Here is a 16,527-nt window from a genome sequence, read left to right as displayed (position 1 = left end):
ACAACAGAGTTGGTGGACACATTCCCTGCCCATGAGGAGTTTACAATCTAGAGGAGGAGCATAGGTCAATCCCTCTAGATTGTGAATCACTTTTCTTTTGATTGGGTGACTTCTTTTATCCAAAATCAGTGGCAGTAAGGTCCCTATCTGATCAACAGGAATCCATAGAATGACATTCTCATTGATGCTGCGAATCATCTACTTTAACTCATCAAGCTGTTGGCCAGTCCAAACTTATCCAGTTGATTGCTCCATATACACAACTCTGCCCCAAATGTCAGGCCTCCAAATCAATTTTGTGACCTGATTTTCCATTTAGGCTTTCCATATTCATGAATAACTGCATCATAATAATAATTGTGGTATCTGTTAACCGCTTACTAGGTGCCGGACACTGTACAAAGCGCTGGGGTAGATGCAAGCAAATTTTGTTGGACACAGTCCTTGTCCCACATGGGGCACAGAGTCTTAGTCCCATTTTACAGCTGAGGTAACTGAGGCACAGAGAAGTGAAGCGACTTGCTCAAGGTCACACAGCAGACAAGTAGCAGAGCCAGGATTAGAACTCAGATCTTTCTGACTCACAGACCCACACTCTATCCACTAAGCCATGCTGCTTCTCAATCCTCCACTGCATTTGCATTGTACAGATGCTGCTATTTTTTAAATTGATGCCCGCAGAATTATTTTTGACTCCCCCCCAGTTTTAAAGACAGCATCATAATTCAACCTTGAGTGGAACTTTCCAGCAACCAGAAAACAAATACAAAAGGAACCTCAAGGACAGATCTACTAACCATTCATACAATTTTCATTATTTTAAAAATCACGAATCTGATTCTCCTCCAGTGATTCTCCCACTTGTCTCCTCCCATGAGGACAGTGGTAAATCCACCACTGTAAGAGCCAAAGCCTGAACTGTTCAATTTACAACATGTCACTACCTTGTGGATGTTATGAAGTACCTGGGAGCTGGGGTTGGATTATGCTTCTGATCCATGGCGAACAATGTCGATAAGAATTATTGGAAATCATTGAGGTAGTTATCCAGAAATGGCTAGATATTGATGCTTGTGTTCCGAGATACATATGCAAGAAGATTCACAGATGATTATGAATCCCTTCAACGATCAGCAGTGCGGCAGGCTGAAAACGAGCCTGAAGAATACTAAGCCTGAAGAAGCCAGCTGTATGAAAATTCACTTGGCACCAAACTTTTTCATCAGTAATACAATGTCTGCTATTTAGACAGTGCATTGACCCTTGCTACGTAGGCGAGCAGAAAACTAAATTAAGTACATACTGTGCTTTAGGAGCCTGTGTGATGATAGAATGTCTAGTTTCACCCAAAACTACATGTCTACCAAGCTACAGTAGTATCCAGCCTTCCAAATAGCTGTGAAATTTATATATGGCTTAGAAGGCAAATCTGGCTTCTCAATCAATAGTATTTATTGAGAGTTTACTAGGTTGTGTGTTCTAATCCTGACTCCCCCGCTTGTCTACTGTGTTATGTTGGGCAAGGCACTTCACTTCTCTATGCCTCAATCACCTCATCTGTAAAATGGGAATTGAGACTGTGACCCCACGTGGGGCAAGGACTGTGTCCAACCCCATTTGTTTATATCCACCCTAGCACTTAGTACAGTGCCTGGCACATAATAAGCGCTTAACAAACACCATAACTATTATATGTACAGAACACTGGACTACGCACTTGGGAGAGCACAATACAACAGAATTAGCAGACACATTTCCTGCCCATAATGAGTTCACAGTCCAGAGGGGGAGACAGATTTTAACGTAAATAGGTAATTTATAATATATAACTTAAAGTTATGTACACGAGTTTCGTGAGTTTGAGTTTTGGCTCATATGCTTAATATAATAATAATTGTGTGCTTGTTAAGGGCCTACTATGTGCTAAGCACTGGAGTAGATACAAGACAATCATTTTGGACACAGTTTCATTTCCACATGGGACATATTACATGGCAAGCCAGAATCACCAACAACGAGGCCCTGGAGTTCACCAGCACTGAGACAATGCTCATCACAGCCCAGCTTCCCTAGTCAGGACGTGTGAAAAGAATGGATAATACCAGGATACCAAAGAAACATTATAAAGACGCAATGAAACGCAGTCTGAAGCGGTGTGGTAGAAACAAGATGATGAGATCAGACACAGCCCTTGTCCCATTCGGCCCTCACAATCTAAGAGGTAGAGAGCAAAGGTATTTTATTCCTGAATTTACAGATGAGATACCTGAGTGTCCAAGGTCACACAACTGGCTAGTGGCAGGATTGGAATCACAACCCAGGTTTACTGATTCCCAGCTCCTGTCCTTTCCAGTAGGCCATGCTGCCTCTTAGGAAGAACTTAGCATGCTCTGATGGTAGCTAGAGGAAAAGGCTCAGAGATGCACTGAAGTTCAGCCTCAAAAAACTCAACATTAACACTAGTCTTCTTGAGGTCAGATCAGCCATAGAGCTCTTTCATCTTTTGAAGGGAATTGTTTTGCTGCAGCAAAGGAGTGACGTGCAAAAAGAAAAGAGGTTTTAAGGGTCTCAAAACAGCCAGAGACCTTCACATTTGTGGCTGGCAGTCGGCCGTGAGGCCCCCACGCATACCCCAAAACACACTGGCAGCGACGGGAATGAAGTGGTATGTCATTTTTGACGAGTGACTCCATCATTCTTTTCAGCCACACTTTCCACGTGCACCAAATCTTACTATCAGTAGTGTCAAATTTTAATACGAATGATAGATAGGGGTCTGTGTGTCAAGTACGCCTATGTATCATACATACACACACACACATATATATCCCCGAACAGAAAACTGGATTCACAGGCTAAATTTAATCAATCAGTCAATGTTACTTTGCTGTGGGCTTACTTTGCACAGACTACATTACAAAGCATTTAGGCATTTATAATTTAGCATAGATACAGCATCCTAAAGAACTGCTGGAGACCGAAGGGGAAAGGTCCATGACTTGCTTTCTCTAGCTCTGGCTTTTGCGGGGGCTGATTTTCCGCTCGACTCTTAGCTGATCTTGGAGTGAGGTTATTATTATACAGTATAGGATGATCTTGACTCTGATGGAGAATTGAAATGTGATAATACTCCGGATGTAAAACTTCCCTTCCAAAGAAACTCAAAATTATATGTACCTTTTTCATAATAATCTCCATAACCTAAGGTGGACACCAATTAAAACTTGCATCTTTGGTCCTTTTTCATGAAACAAAAAAATTCCGAGACCATGAAATTACCTATGAAATTGTTTTATTTCATGGATTTTTTTCTGAGCTACTGTGTGGAAAAAAGACCCAAGTTCAGGAAATATTTTTATGAAGAGATGCTGACTCCTTTTAGTCCACATCTTCCGAGGACTGAACCAGAGGAACAGGTTCAATTGGCAGCAAGAGAGAGTTTGGTTAGACCTAAGGAAGAACTTCTTGAGTGTGCAGTTAATGAAAACAGAACACTGCCACAGACCACCAAGGAGGATTATGGAGCTTCAGTTAATGGAGATCTTTAAAGAAGAGAATAAAGAACTATCTGTCCTGGCTGCTTTCATCAGTCACCTGGTAGGATACAGGGCACCACACCAGATGGTTTCTTGAGGTCCCTTCCAGTTCTGATTCTGGGAGATAAGCTTTGCCTTTCTAGGATGCTCTGACTCTTCCCAGGCTCTTATAGATCACTTAGGTGATCTGTGATCCCGTAGTTCCTCCAGGAGAACTTCCTCCATTAAATAATCTTCCCCCGACTCCCACTCCCTTTTGCATCATCTACACACTTGGATATCTGAACCCTTTGGGCACTTCAACCCACACTCAGCCCCACGGCACGTACATACAGATCTGCAATTTATTTGAATGCATCTCTCCCTTTCTAGACCTGGTGAGCAGGGACCGTTATACTTTCAACCCTGTTATACTCTCCCAAGCAATTAGTACAGTGCGCTGCCCATATTAAGGAATCAGTAAATATCATTGATTGATGGATTGATCAGGGGACTGAAACAATTCAGTAACCACTCTGAAAGATTTGATAAATCACCCAAAGTGCCTGGTTGATGTGCAGGAAACTTTTTAGTAGCTACTTAACCCTTAGGAAATTTTCTGAATTTCAGACGAAATGATAGGCTTATATCAACAAGACTGTGTGTCTTGCTTCTGCTAGAATTTCTGACATACCGTGATTCTGCCACTTGCCCGCTGGGTAACCTTTGGCAAGTCACTTAACTTTTCTGGATTTCAGTTTCCTCATCTGTGAATTGGAAATTAAATGCCTGTTCTCCCCCAACCCTTAAACTATGAGCCCCATGTGGAACAGAGACTGTGTATGATCTGATTGTATCATATAGTACTGAACACATAGTAAACACTGAACAAATGCCACAATTATCATTATTATTAGAATTATGCATCAGATTCACTGAAGCTGCAAATCAATTGTATTTATTAAGCGCTTACTGTGTGCACAGCACTGTACTAAGCGCTTTGGAAGTACTAGTTGGCAACATATAGAGACAGTCCCTACCCAACAGTGGGCTCACAGTCTAAAAGGGGGGAGACAGAGAACAAAACCAAACATACTAACAAAATAAAATAAATAGAATAGATATGTACAAGTAAAATAAATAAATAAATAGAGTAATAAATATGTACAAACATATATACAGGTGCTGTGGGGAAGGGAAGGAGGTAAGATGGGGGCGATGGAGGGGGGACGAGGGGGAGAGGAGGGAAGGGGCTCAGTCTGGGAAGGCCTCCTGGAGGAGGTGAGCTCTCAGCAGGGCCTTGAAGGGAGGAAGGTCATGGGTTCAAATCCCAGCTCTGCCAATTGTCAGCTGTTTGACTTTGGGCAAGTCACTTCACTTCTCTGGGCCTCAGTTACCTCATCTGGTAAGAAGCAGTGCAAATGATTCCATGCATTACCCAGCATGGTTTAAGTTGGTAAATAGACATATATGATTGTGAATTTTTTTTCATCCTTCAAGACATAAACACTAACAGGTTACTCTTTTGATTATTCATTGATGTTCTACTATTTTTACAAAAGCACAGACTCATTGGCAGTTCTTGGATGAAGTTATTTTTAACGTCAAAGAAAATGGTCTCTGTTCACCTTCTTTGAAAGGGGGTCCAGATAGTTTCCCCTCTCTAGGGGCCAGATCTACAAGCCAGTGTAGTCAGCTGCAGTCCCAACGTGGGAAGTGCCGTTTTGTCCATCAGAAGGTCTGAGGCCACTTCCCTAATCCCCCACCTTTGATGGGTGGAAGGTGAGGCAAGCAGACAGGCTTGCCCTAAGAAGCGTTGTTTTGTTTTGTGGATAATGGATTTGATAGGTTTCTGGATAGTTGTAGATATAACCTTCTTAGACTGGATGCATCATGGATTGATCATTAAGGATTGAACTGCAGAGTGGAAATCACTTATCATGGCTATTATTCCCAGTTAGACCAAAGTCTCATTATGTTGAATTATACAAAACAATAATTTCCCCCATTTCTTTATTCTTTTTTTCCAACTCTGGTTTGTGAGCAAAGTGATAGTTCCATATTTGTCACCCGGCAAGATTGTACCTGGACTGACAGCTAGTTTTTGGTGGTGCTAAGCATCCATAAAGGTAACTGGGAGTGTTGGTACATTATCTGATATTGTAATATATTTCGTCTCTAGCGATTTAAAGTTGGAGTATATGGGATCCAACTATTTGAGTGTGGAGTTGAATTTTATAAACAGAGAATCACTGCAACGTGGTTTCTTCTCATGACTCTTTTCCCATCGATTCAATCCAATGAGACCTCAGAGGAAGAGAATAAAGTCTCAAGTGCAGTCACCACGGAAGAACAAGAAAGTACAAAATAATCTCTTTGTAATAGCCCCAGATGACTTTGTAATGTTTTTTAATTGTTGCCCAAATAGGTGATGGAGATGAGTCATGATGATTCACCATCATAGTGCTGATATGATTAAATGCAAGACCTTAAATCCCTTCATTACACAGCTTTTTATGTTATGGCTAATGTTCCTGGCTCTTAAAGATTGAATACCTCACCCACTGTGATTGCAGTCTCATACACAATTATACTAGCTACGTCTTAGACCAGGGCTGCGTAGATACAGCTCGTGAAACAGACCCAGCCTGTTGAGATTTAGCCCAGCCAGTCGATTGACCGCAGAAGCTGTAGTTAATTGCAGCTGTAGTTTCACCCATGGCAGCTCCTGCCTGTTGCCCAGGAGGTCACAGAACCCATTGCTATTGGATATAGTGGTTGTGGGGCTGCACACTAAAGCCACGGGGCTGTACTCTCTCCTGATAATCCTCTGTGGCCTCTTGGCAGTCTCTGTCACTGTTAACCATTCCAATCTCCTGGACTCTCTCTTCAGCCTTTACTTCACCAATATGGTTCTCTTCCTAACTCTCTGGTCACTCAGTCTTATTTGCAGTCTCTTCTTCCTCTCATCTATAACAGCTGGTATCCTACAAGGCTTCATTCTGGGTCATCTATTATTATTATTATTATTGTTGTTGTTAGCATTAGTAGTGGTATTATATTTGTGAAGCACTTACTACGTATTCAAAGCGCTGTGGTAGAATCAAGTTAAGTTGGACCCCATCCCTGTCCGGCATGGGGCTCACAGTCTTAAAGAGGAGGGACAACAGCTATTGAATCCTCATTTAACAAATGAGGTAAGTGAGTCACAGAGAAGTCGGGACTTGTCCGAGGTCACTCAGAAGGCAAGTAGCGGAGTCAGGATTAGAACCATGGTCTTCCGGCTCCCAGTCCCATCCTCCTTTCCCTAGTCCATGCTGCTTCTCAAAGCAACTGCATCAGGCTCCTTACTGGTCTCTGTTTCCAGCCTCTCCCTCTTCATTCATTCATTCATTCATTCAATCATATTTATTGAGCGCTTACTGTGTGCAGAGCACTGTACTAAGCCCTTGGGAAGTACAAGTTGGCAACATATAGAGACGGCCCCTACCCAACAGTGGGCTCACAGTCTAGAAGGGGGAGACAGAGAACAAAACAAAACATATTAACAGAATAAATAGAATAAATATGTACAAGTAGAAGAAATAAATAGAGTAATAAATACGTACAAGCATATATGCATATATACAGGTGCTGTGGGGAAGGGAAGGAGGTAAGGCGGGGGGGATGGAGGAGGAGGAGGGGGAGAGGAAGGAGGGGGCTCAGTCTGGGAAAGCCTCCTGGAGGAGGTGAGCTTTCAGTAGGGCCTTGAAAGGAGGAAGAGAGTTAGCTTGGCGGATGTGGGGAGGGAGGGCATTCCAGGCCCGGGGGATGACGTGGGCCTGTCTTCAGTCTATCCTATACTGCTGCCCAGATCACCTAAAATTCTGTTGAAAATATACCATTCCCCTCATCAAACTCCAAAGGGTAACTATTTCTCTACCATCTAACAGAAACTCTTGACCACTGGATGCCACCAACAGTCAATCAATCAATCAATCAATTGTATTTATTGAGCACTTACTGTGTGCAGAGCACTGTAGTAAGCGCTTGGGAAGTACAAGTTGGCAACAGATAGAGACAGTCCCTACCCAACAGTGGGCTCGCAGTCTAAAAGGGGGAGACAATCTCCTGTTTACCTGTCTGATCTTTTCTCCCCTGCCCCCCCGTGTGTACTCTTTATTTTGCCCAAACGATTCTCCTAACTAGACCTCTCTCCCAACTCTCCAATTTCTGACCCATTGCACCGGCCTTGCCCTTCCATTACATTCTACTCACTCTTTCATTTTCTTGGAAGTGATCTATTTGGGTGCCCTCTTAGAAATACCCTGCCTTTTTTCAATTTAAAATTAAAAAAGAAATTAAAAAGTATTTGTCCTTGCTCTTTGGAGACATGAAAGACCCAATAGCTTGTTTTTCTTATAAGAATATGCTGACCCTTTTTTAAAAATTTCTAGGACCTAGTAAAAAAAAAAAAATACCAACAACAACAAAACCTGGATTGTTAAATCCCCTGTGTTTATCTCTGGGGTGGAGTTCAACTGTAGAATAATTGAAAGTGACTGGCCCACCAGAGGATGTTCCCAGGCAGTGAAGAATGTCAAGTGACCAGCCAGACCCCCCTAGATCAGACAGGTGGGTTGCGGGGAAGGAAGGAGAAGGCTGAGGAATGGTGAGAAGTAGGATCTCAGAGAAAAATCCACCACTATACCCTCTCTTCCTTCTCCCAACCTGTCCAAACTTCAGGTGGCCATTTCTCAATCAGTCAGTCGTATTCATTGAGCACTTACTGTGTGCAGACCACTGTACAAAGTGCTTGGGTCTAACAGAGTTGTTAGTCACGTCTCCTATGGAAGTTGTTCTGGTGGTGATGATTTACTATCACAACTCACAGGATGTATCCGTCAATCGTATTTACTGTGTGCAGAGCACTGTATTAAGGTAAGCTCTTGGGAGAGTAAAATATAACAGAATTGGTAGATATGTTCCCTGCCCATAAGAAACGTATTCATTCATTTGATCATATTTATTGAGCGCTTACAGTGTGCAGAGCACTATACTAATCTATTATCACCAGATGTGAAGCCCCAGCCAGTTACCTAGGGTACTTGATATCCAATAATTTGTTTCATTCTTGAATACTCTTTCCGTTTACTGTTTCTTGTCACCTTTCGGGCACTTTATCTGAGTTCTCCACCCATCGCTATGCTGTTCCCATCCGTTTATACTACTTGCTTTCTTCTTACCTTACCCGCTAACCCCAAGGGCTCCCTGACGGAGCTCCGGTACTCTAAATGTTTTCTTCAACCACCCGCTGACTCGAAACTTATTTCAGAGTCTTCATGCCAACTCCCACTACTTATTGCATTTCACACTCCATCAAGCTATCAAACAAAGTTAGTTATATGTTTTAAAATGCACATACTGGAGAGATGAGTCAGAGCAGCGATGTTCTAAGGAAGAACAAAAGCTGACACCTAAAAGTTTGCGTTTTTTCAATTTGTTGACTGTAGTGGTCCCTGGGAACTCAAAGTAATACCTTTTAGCACATCTTCAGTGTCACAGGGATGGTACTGAAAACCTCAGGCCCACACAGATACTTTATTTGTGTGACGCATAGCTGACCCTATTGCTGGTAATTCTTTGACTTCAAGCTGTTTTAAATAAAGGGAGCTGTAAAGAGATCTTCCTGCAATTTGTTTAAATTTTTCATCACAGGGAAAACCTTATCTGATAGCTTCCTCCTCTACAAGCTCAGGATTCATTTGTCTTCTATGTAAATCTTAAAATGCCATCAATCCATCTGCCAGGACCTCCCTGGGACCTGCCATTTAAGGCAGATGGCTGGCAGGTGTCAGACAGACACTGTTAGGGACAATATCAATCACCTTGTGCATGTTGGCTGTTAAGGCAACATGGGTCAAATTTCTCTTTTGGCAGAACAATGGAAATAATGATGAGGACAGTGGCTTCAGGGCATTTCCATATGATCATGCTAAGGCCTGAAATCCCATCCACTACAAAAAGCAAGAAGGCGTTTTCAGTAATAATAATAATAATAATTGTGGTATTTATGAAAAAACTACTACCTTGCCCAGCACTGACCTAAGGAATTTGGTTGATACAGTAAGTGGATTGGACACAGCCCCTGTCCCAGGTGAGGCTTCCAGTCTAAAGGAAAGGAGAACACGTTTTAATCCCCATTTTAGGTATGAGGAAACTGAGGCACAGAGAAATTAAGTGACTTACCCAAGGTCACACAGCAGGTAAGGGGCGGAGCCTGGATTTTTTTTTTTAAGGGTACTTATTAAGCACTTACTATGTTCCAGGCACTCTACTAAGTGCTGGAGAAGATACAGAATTTCCTACATGGAGCTCAAGGTCTTGATACCCATTTTACAAATGAGGTACCTGAGGCACAGAGAAGTGAAGTGACTTTCCCAAGGTTATACAGCAGACAAGTTGTGGAGCTGGAATTAGAACCCAGGTCCTCTGACTCCCGAGCCCATCCTCTCCCCACTAAGCCATGCTGCTTCTGAAGTGAGCACTTCCTCAAATGTTTTTCAGGTGAGATTCAAAGACAACAGTCATAATCCCAGGTGTTTTCATTTCCATTAGATTGTAAACTCCTTTAGGGCAGGAAATGTTTGTTCTGTTGCTGTTGTACTCCCCAGTCCCCTAGTACAGTGCTTCTGTACTTCAATTAATTAATTTAGTAAGCCTTAGGTAAACGTTATTGATGGACTGATTGAAGATCCACTAGTGTATAATTCCATTTCCTTAAAGTCTTTTGACCTCTGGTTTAGCAAATTTTTCCTGACCTCACACAGCCAGTATGCGAAACATCCATTCCACTTCCTCCACTTTCTATGAGCCTTCAATGTAAATGGTTAAATACTTCACGTGTTCGGGCATGTTGTTTTTCATGTTTGGCCTGCTGTTTATGAAATATATCCATCATACTATGTCTATCCATATCCATTTTGTTTGCTTAGACTGTAAGTTCCTAGGGAACAAGGACCAATTACGTCTGCAGGCCATCGCTCACTATGGTGTGCTCCTGGGGTTTTGCTTAAAGCCTTTGGGATCAGGAGGATGAGGAGGGTGAGGATTTTCCCAGGAAAGTAAAAATTGGGCATTACTTAGCGAAGTATGAATGTCAACAAAACCAGTCCATACGAACAGTGTCCCATTTTCCAGTCATCCAAGAGAATGAGGGGGGGAAGAGCCAATTACAGGAACTCCTACTTGAGAAAGTTGGAAATTGTAACTTATGTTCTGGAGAGACCACTTAAGAGCTTCGAGTTATAGTGTTTATGGTTTTCACTGAAATAATAATAATAATAATAATAATAATGGCATTTGTTAAGCTCTTACTATGTGCAGAGCACTGTTCTAAACACTGGGGTTTTATAATATTTTATAAATAATAACTTTGGGGGTAACTCATGAAATCCCTGCAATTTAGTCATCATCTTAATCTCATTTTTAACTCCCTCAAACCTCATACAGACATGATGGTTTGAGGGTGCAGCAGTGAACAGAGGACAGCTGCTTGGCTGAAATGGTGGAAAGATGCTCAAAGTGAATTCCTACAAGTATATATTGCTATTCAACTTTCATGTCTGTTTTTTTCTCTTTTCCCAGAGCCCAATGCATTTTTGTACTAAATGTTTCTGGTAGAGCGGGGTTCACTTAAAAGTTGGCCTGTGAAATGTATTGTTTTAAATGAGACAACTTATAAATTAGTTAATCTCCATTTTGTAAAATGGGTGTCTGCAGAATCATTAACTTTGATTAAAGCAGAAAAGAAGGCTAGTTGTATGTGAGACACGCCATTAAGCTTTTGTTTTGATAGTGTCATTATTCCAGAACAAACTACCTTTCCAAAATTGAATCTGTCTTCTAAATAGGAACAATATTAATCCAGATCTCTACACCTCTGCTTGAAGTGGAAGCTCTTTGCTTTGCTTCAAGCGCTTAGTACAGTGCTCTGCACACAGTAAGCGCTCAATAAATACGATTGATTGATTGATTTGCTGTCAGGGAATATGTCACTTTGTTATTCTATACTTACCAAGCAGCTAGTACAGTGTACTGCACCAAATGTGTGCTCAATAAATGTGACGACTACTACTACTACTGCTGCTGCTTCTCTGCCATCATTTCTGGGCATGTTGGTGGGCTGTAATGCTTTTTTAAAATCTGGAATATTTTCAGTAATCTTAGGGTGCATTTTTAAAGTGACATTCAGAACCGCTAGATTACTAGGGGTTTCTTGATGTGAGGTAAAGGCAGGTGGAACATTCATTTCCTATGTTTTATGGTGAAATGTACAATAGCTAAGTAAATTAATATTTGATTCCAGTGTAGATTGATATATAATTCTCATTTTTCACTGAAATGAAGGGAAGGAATTTTGTATATTAATGTTACCCACTGTTAATTATATTCAGTGATAATCACCCTAGTAATGAGTTTCCTCATCTGTAAAATAGGGATTCAATACCTGTTCTTCTTCCTACTTAGACTGGGAACCTATGGGAGACAGGGGACTGTGTCCAGCCTGATTAGCTCGTTCCTACCCAAGTGCTTAACAAATGCCATAATAATAACGAATGAACAATCATACCTGTTATTTATTTCCGAGGTCTTTTTTTTTAATTCTTCCTTAAAGATGAAACAGGAATATCATGTTCCTTTCATCAGGCACACGACTCATTGCGCTAGTTAGGGGTAATAGTGCCAGATTGATCTGGATTTAAAAATCTTTCAGAATTCTCCTTTGGGAGAAATCTGTAGCTGAAGCAGACAGACTGTTCTGGGACATGCCTTCCTTTAGAGACACGAATTCCTATGGCATAAGAAAGGACTGAATTCTGAATTGGTTAAATTGGTTCTTTACATGTAGCACAATGACACCCTGTCTTGTTTCAGTGGAACATGTGTTCTCATCTTGAAGGGGTTGTTCTGTGAAAAGAAGTTGCACTGAACAGACTTTACAGATGGAACTTCCTTTCTTTGTCTCCAATTTTGTCATTACTACTGTTCCATCAACTGTAACAGTTAAATAGCAACCTTCTAAGTAAAATAAGTTACTTCTTGAAACTGCCTGCCCAAGATGCTTAGATAAGAGAGAAAGAGAGGACATTAAAATGAGCCCACATAATGCTAAGATCCCCTAATAAGAGCAGGGAAGCAGCGTGGCTACTGTGGGACCAGTAAAAGAAACTGAGAAGGAGCCCCCAGCAAGATAAGAGAGTGTGGCCTAGTGGAAAGAGCATGGGCATGCAATTTAAGGGACTTGGGTTCTAATCCCGGCTCTGCCACTTGTGTGCTCTGTGACCTTGGGCAAGTCACTTCACTTCTCTGTACTTCAGTTACCTCATCTGAAAAATGGGAATTAAGACCATGAGCCCAGCGTGGCATAGTAACTGTTTCCAACCTGATCAGCTTGTATCTACCCCAGCGGTAAATACAGTGCCTGGCATAAAGAATTGCTTAACAAATGCCGTAAAACATAATAATGGTACATTCAGTGATTTATTTTGATTTCTCTAGATGTAAAAATGTTCAGTCTATCTCCTTGTGGTAGAGAGTGTGCCTAGTGGGAAGACCACAGGTCTAGGAGTCAAGAAACCTGGTTTCTAATCACGGCTCTACTACTTGCCTGCTATGTGACATCAGTTAAGTTCTTAGTGCTTCGGTTTCTTCATCTGTGGAAAATTGGAATAAAATACCTGTTCTCCCTCCCCCTTTAGACTGAAAGCCCCATGAGGGATGGGGACTGGGCTTGATTTTTGCTTATATCTACTCTAGCACTTAGCACAGTGCTTTGCTCATAGTAAATGTGTAACAAATGCCACAATTATTATTGTGAAGGTAGAACTGACAGGATTTTGTGACTGACTGAATATGAGAGTTGAAAAGGAGTGATGAGTCAAGGTAATGCCAAGGTTTCATGCTGTGAGACCAGAAGGATGGTGGTCTTGTCTACAGTGATGGGAAATTCGTGGAGAGGAAAGGGTATGGGAGGGAAACTGTGGAGTTCAGTTCAGAGGACCAACGTCATCGAAGAATCTTACAAATTCTTTGAAGAAACTAATATATGCAATTCCTGCCTTCAAGGAACTTACAGTCTAGCAGGGGAGACAGACACTTAAATTCCAGATAGGAAGAAGCAATACAGTATCTAAGATATAGGCATAAACTCTAGGGTGGGGCAGGGATTGAAAACATTAGTGTTTAGGAGATAGGGAAGAACTGAAATCAATCAATAACAACCACTGACCAAGACATTACACTTTGTAATTCCACTATCAAAAGGACAGCAGAGGTAGAAACGTTACAGTGAATAGGTTAACTTGAGAGGAATGAAGAGGGCAAGTGGAGTCTGTGGGAGAGGAGAATGGATAAGGAAGAGGGAGAGAACTGTACCCTGTGCATCCATAACAAGGAAGATCCTTACATTCATCAAGCCACACCGGTCCACATCCTGCACTCGTTTTCCACTTTTCCTTCTGCTCTTCCCAAGCAAGCATACTCACCACTCGTTTTGTCCAAGAGAACCAGGTCCTACTCCATGTCTTCCTCTGCTCTCCATCCTTCTCCCTGCTTTTTTCCTGGATGTCAGGCTTTCTCCCCAGGAAGTTCGATTGAGCCAATAAGATTTTGGGGGGTTTGAACTGATGAGATTTTACTCCACATTGAAAGGTATGTCTCATTGCACTATGCAGAGTATTTGGGTAAGCCTCTTGTGCTACTGTATTCTTATGGTGCAGGAGTCTAACATCTTGCCGTTAGAAGAAAACACTCCCATAAATAAGAAACTGTACCAAAGGAGGAATTCATTATGAGCAAGTCCCTCTCAGACTATCCCTGATGCTTCCTCCTTTCTTCCCAGGATGGCTTCCTGAGCTGGGGAAACGTCTGGAGTCTCCATACAGCAATAGCACGATGGGAGGCCCCTCTATCAGAAGTGCCTACATTGCTGCCCTGTATTTCACCCTGAGTAGTCTCACCAGTGTTGGGTTTGGCAATGTTTCTGCTAATACGGATGCAGAAAAGATATTCTCCATTTGCACAATGCTGATTGGAGGTAGGTAATCTTTTTTTAATTTTTACCCAACAGAACGCAAAGAGGACTCATGAAGATATTGCATTTTTTATAATGGGCTCTAAAATAAAACAAGTAAAAGAAAATTAGGAGGTTAAATTGGTGATTTTAAAATGAATCTTACAAAAATCAATGCTAATATGAATTGCTCTTGTGAAATTGCCAGCAACAGTTTCTTTAATGTGCCCTAATGATCCCAGGGAATTCCATTTGCCAGCAGCCTCATTCAGGGGGTCATAAATTAGGAAACTATTACCTTTCGGGCTCATTTTCCAAGTGCAGGTGCAGAGCCGTTTTCCGAGTAGGCCAGTAGAGGCAAGGAATACCTGAGTCCTCGGCACCGATTTTAACTAGAGGCTTCTGAATCCCTACTTGGATTTTATTCATCTAATCAACATAACGTATTATGCTATGGAATTTCATCAATAGATAAATTAGCAAATTAAGCAGATGGAGTTAGGGTAGCTGAGTAGATGAAGAGTTGCATCAATGAGATGAGATGGTTTGTAAGTACTGATTTCCATAATTAAGGAGAGAAAAAAGAGCCTACTGATTAATAGGACCAGTGTAGTGGCTGAGCAGAAAACAAAGCAGCCTCACTGAAGTCGGGAGATAGGCTTCAAAGTTTTACCACCTAAATCAGCTTTCTATTTTGTGGGGATATTATGTGGACAGAAAATTAGACCACTTACTCCATAATCAGTTCCCATTAGCTGATGCCTCAGACAGCATTTACAGTTTTCATTCTCTGACCTCTAAAGCAAGTACCTCACTGCACGCTTCCTAATGGGAGCTGCATGGGAAGCCGTAAGGGAAGGGCCCTAGCTGCAGAAAGGGGCAGTTTTTAGCACCTTAGTCTAAACCACTGCCTGCAGAGGTGGGAAGATTACTACAGCGATAGATGTCCAGGGCAGGCAGGGCATCCAACCATCTCTATAGACACTGTTTTACTATTGCTACCTGCCAACACATACACTCATGCTCCATTATGGGAATGCACTCCAGGAAAAAGAAAAGAGCCATTTTTCCTAACATAAATTTCTGAAGGTGAAACAACAGATTGAGGGGAAAAAAAACCAACATATAGAATCTCAACTGCTTGGGGCGGGCGGACTTGTAAATGAGTGCTATTGAGGATGGATTTTAATCCGCCCGAACCTTGCCTCACTCCCAGACTCCTTAGGCTATTTCAGAATGGAGAGGACACACATTTTGAGAGAAATTTTGCAATGGGGGGGGAATTCTGATTAGAATCTGCAGGGGGTAAAGCAACTTTTGAAGCAAACCAACCATACCCCACCATGTTCCGTGTCCCCTTATCCTTCTGGCCCCCGAGGCAAGGCCCCAGAGCCATATCCAGGAGGAAAATTGAAGAAAGCCTTGGCCTTGGCTGCCCTACCTGGGAACTTTTAGCAGTCTTTAAAAGTCCACCCTCATCTTGACTTGAAAACTGCTGGGCACATTTTTTTTTTGCACTTGCTGTTTGTCTTCCTCACCTGATGAAGACTCGCCCTATATTCAGGTTATCCGTTGTTTCACAGTTTTCAAGAGCCTTGTCTTTCCTCCCGGCCACTGTCATTGACCCAAGGGGCCAGTGCCCATTCCGAGGGACTAGCAGAGGTAAAAGAAACCCACCTAGTGAGGGAAGATGAAGTGAGGATCCCAAGAAGGCCAGAATTCTTGGCCCCTGATGTAGTTAGGAAATCACTTCTAACCAAAGACAGAAGCAACAGAGCCCTCTGAAATGCCAGATTATAAATACAGGAGATGCTGAGCAACTCCTAAATGTTCACAACCTGCCACCAGGATTGCCCACCTCCTGCTCAGGGAGAAAAACTTCTAGAGGCCTAAAACAAACCCTGCAGCCTCGGGTTCATTTCTACTTTCCTCAGCTTCCTTAGATAACCCTTTCCCATT

General features: G+C 42.0%; 1 protein-coding gene across 1 annotated transcript in view; it reads left to right on the top strand.

The window, feature by feature from the left end:
• Positions 1 to 16,527, top strand: part of KCNH8 (potassium voltage-gated channel subfamily H member 8) — a 268,495-nt gene that overhangs the window by 180,886 nt on the left and 71,082 nt on the right. Inside the window, exon 8 of the mRNA XM_038769533.1 lies at positions 14,398 to 14,592. Coding sequence (XP_038625461.1) covers positions 14,398 to 14,592 — 195 coding nt within the window. The remainder of the gene's footprint in view (positions 1 to 14,397; positions 14,593 to 16,527) is intronic.

This window comes from Tachyglossus aculeatus, chromosome 2 (genome assembly GCF_015852505.1).
Source record: "Tachyglossus aculeatus isolate mTacAcu1 chromosome 2, mTacAcu1.pri, whole genome shotgun sequence".
NCBI classification, from domain to species: domain Eukaryota; kingdom Metazoa; phylum Chordata; class Mammalia; order Monotremata; family Tachyglossidae; genus Tachyglossus; species Tachyglossus aculeatus.
The sequence above is the reverse complement of the archived record's forward strand: the minus strand, read 5'-3'. Positions and strand labels throughout refer to the sequence as shown.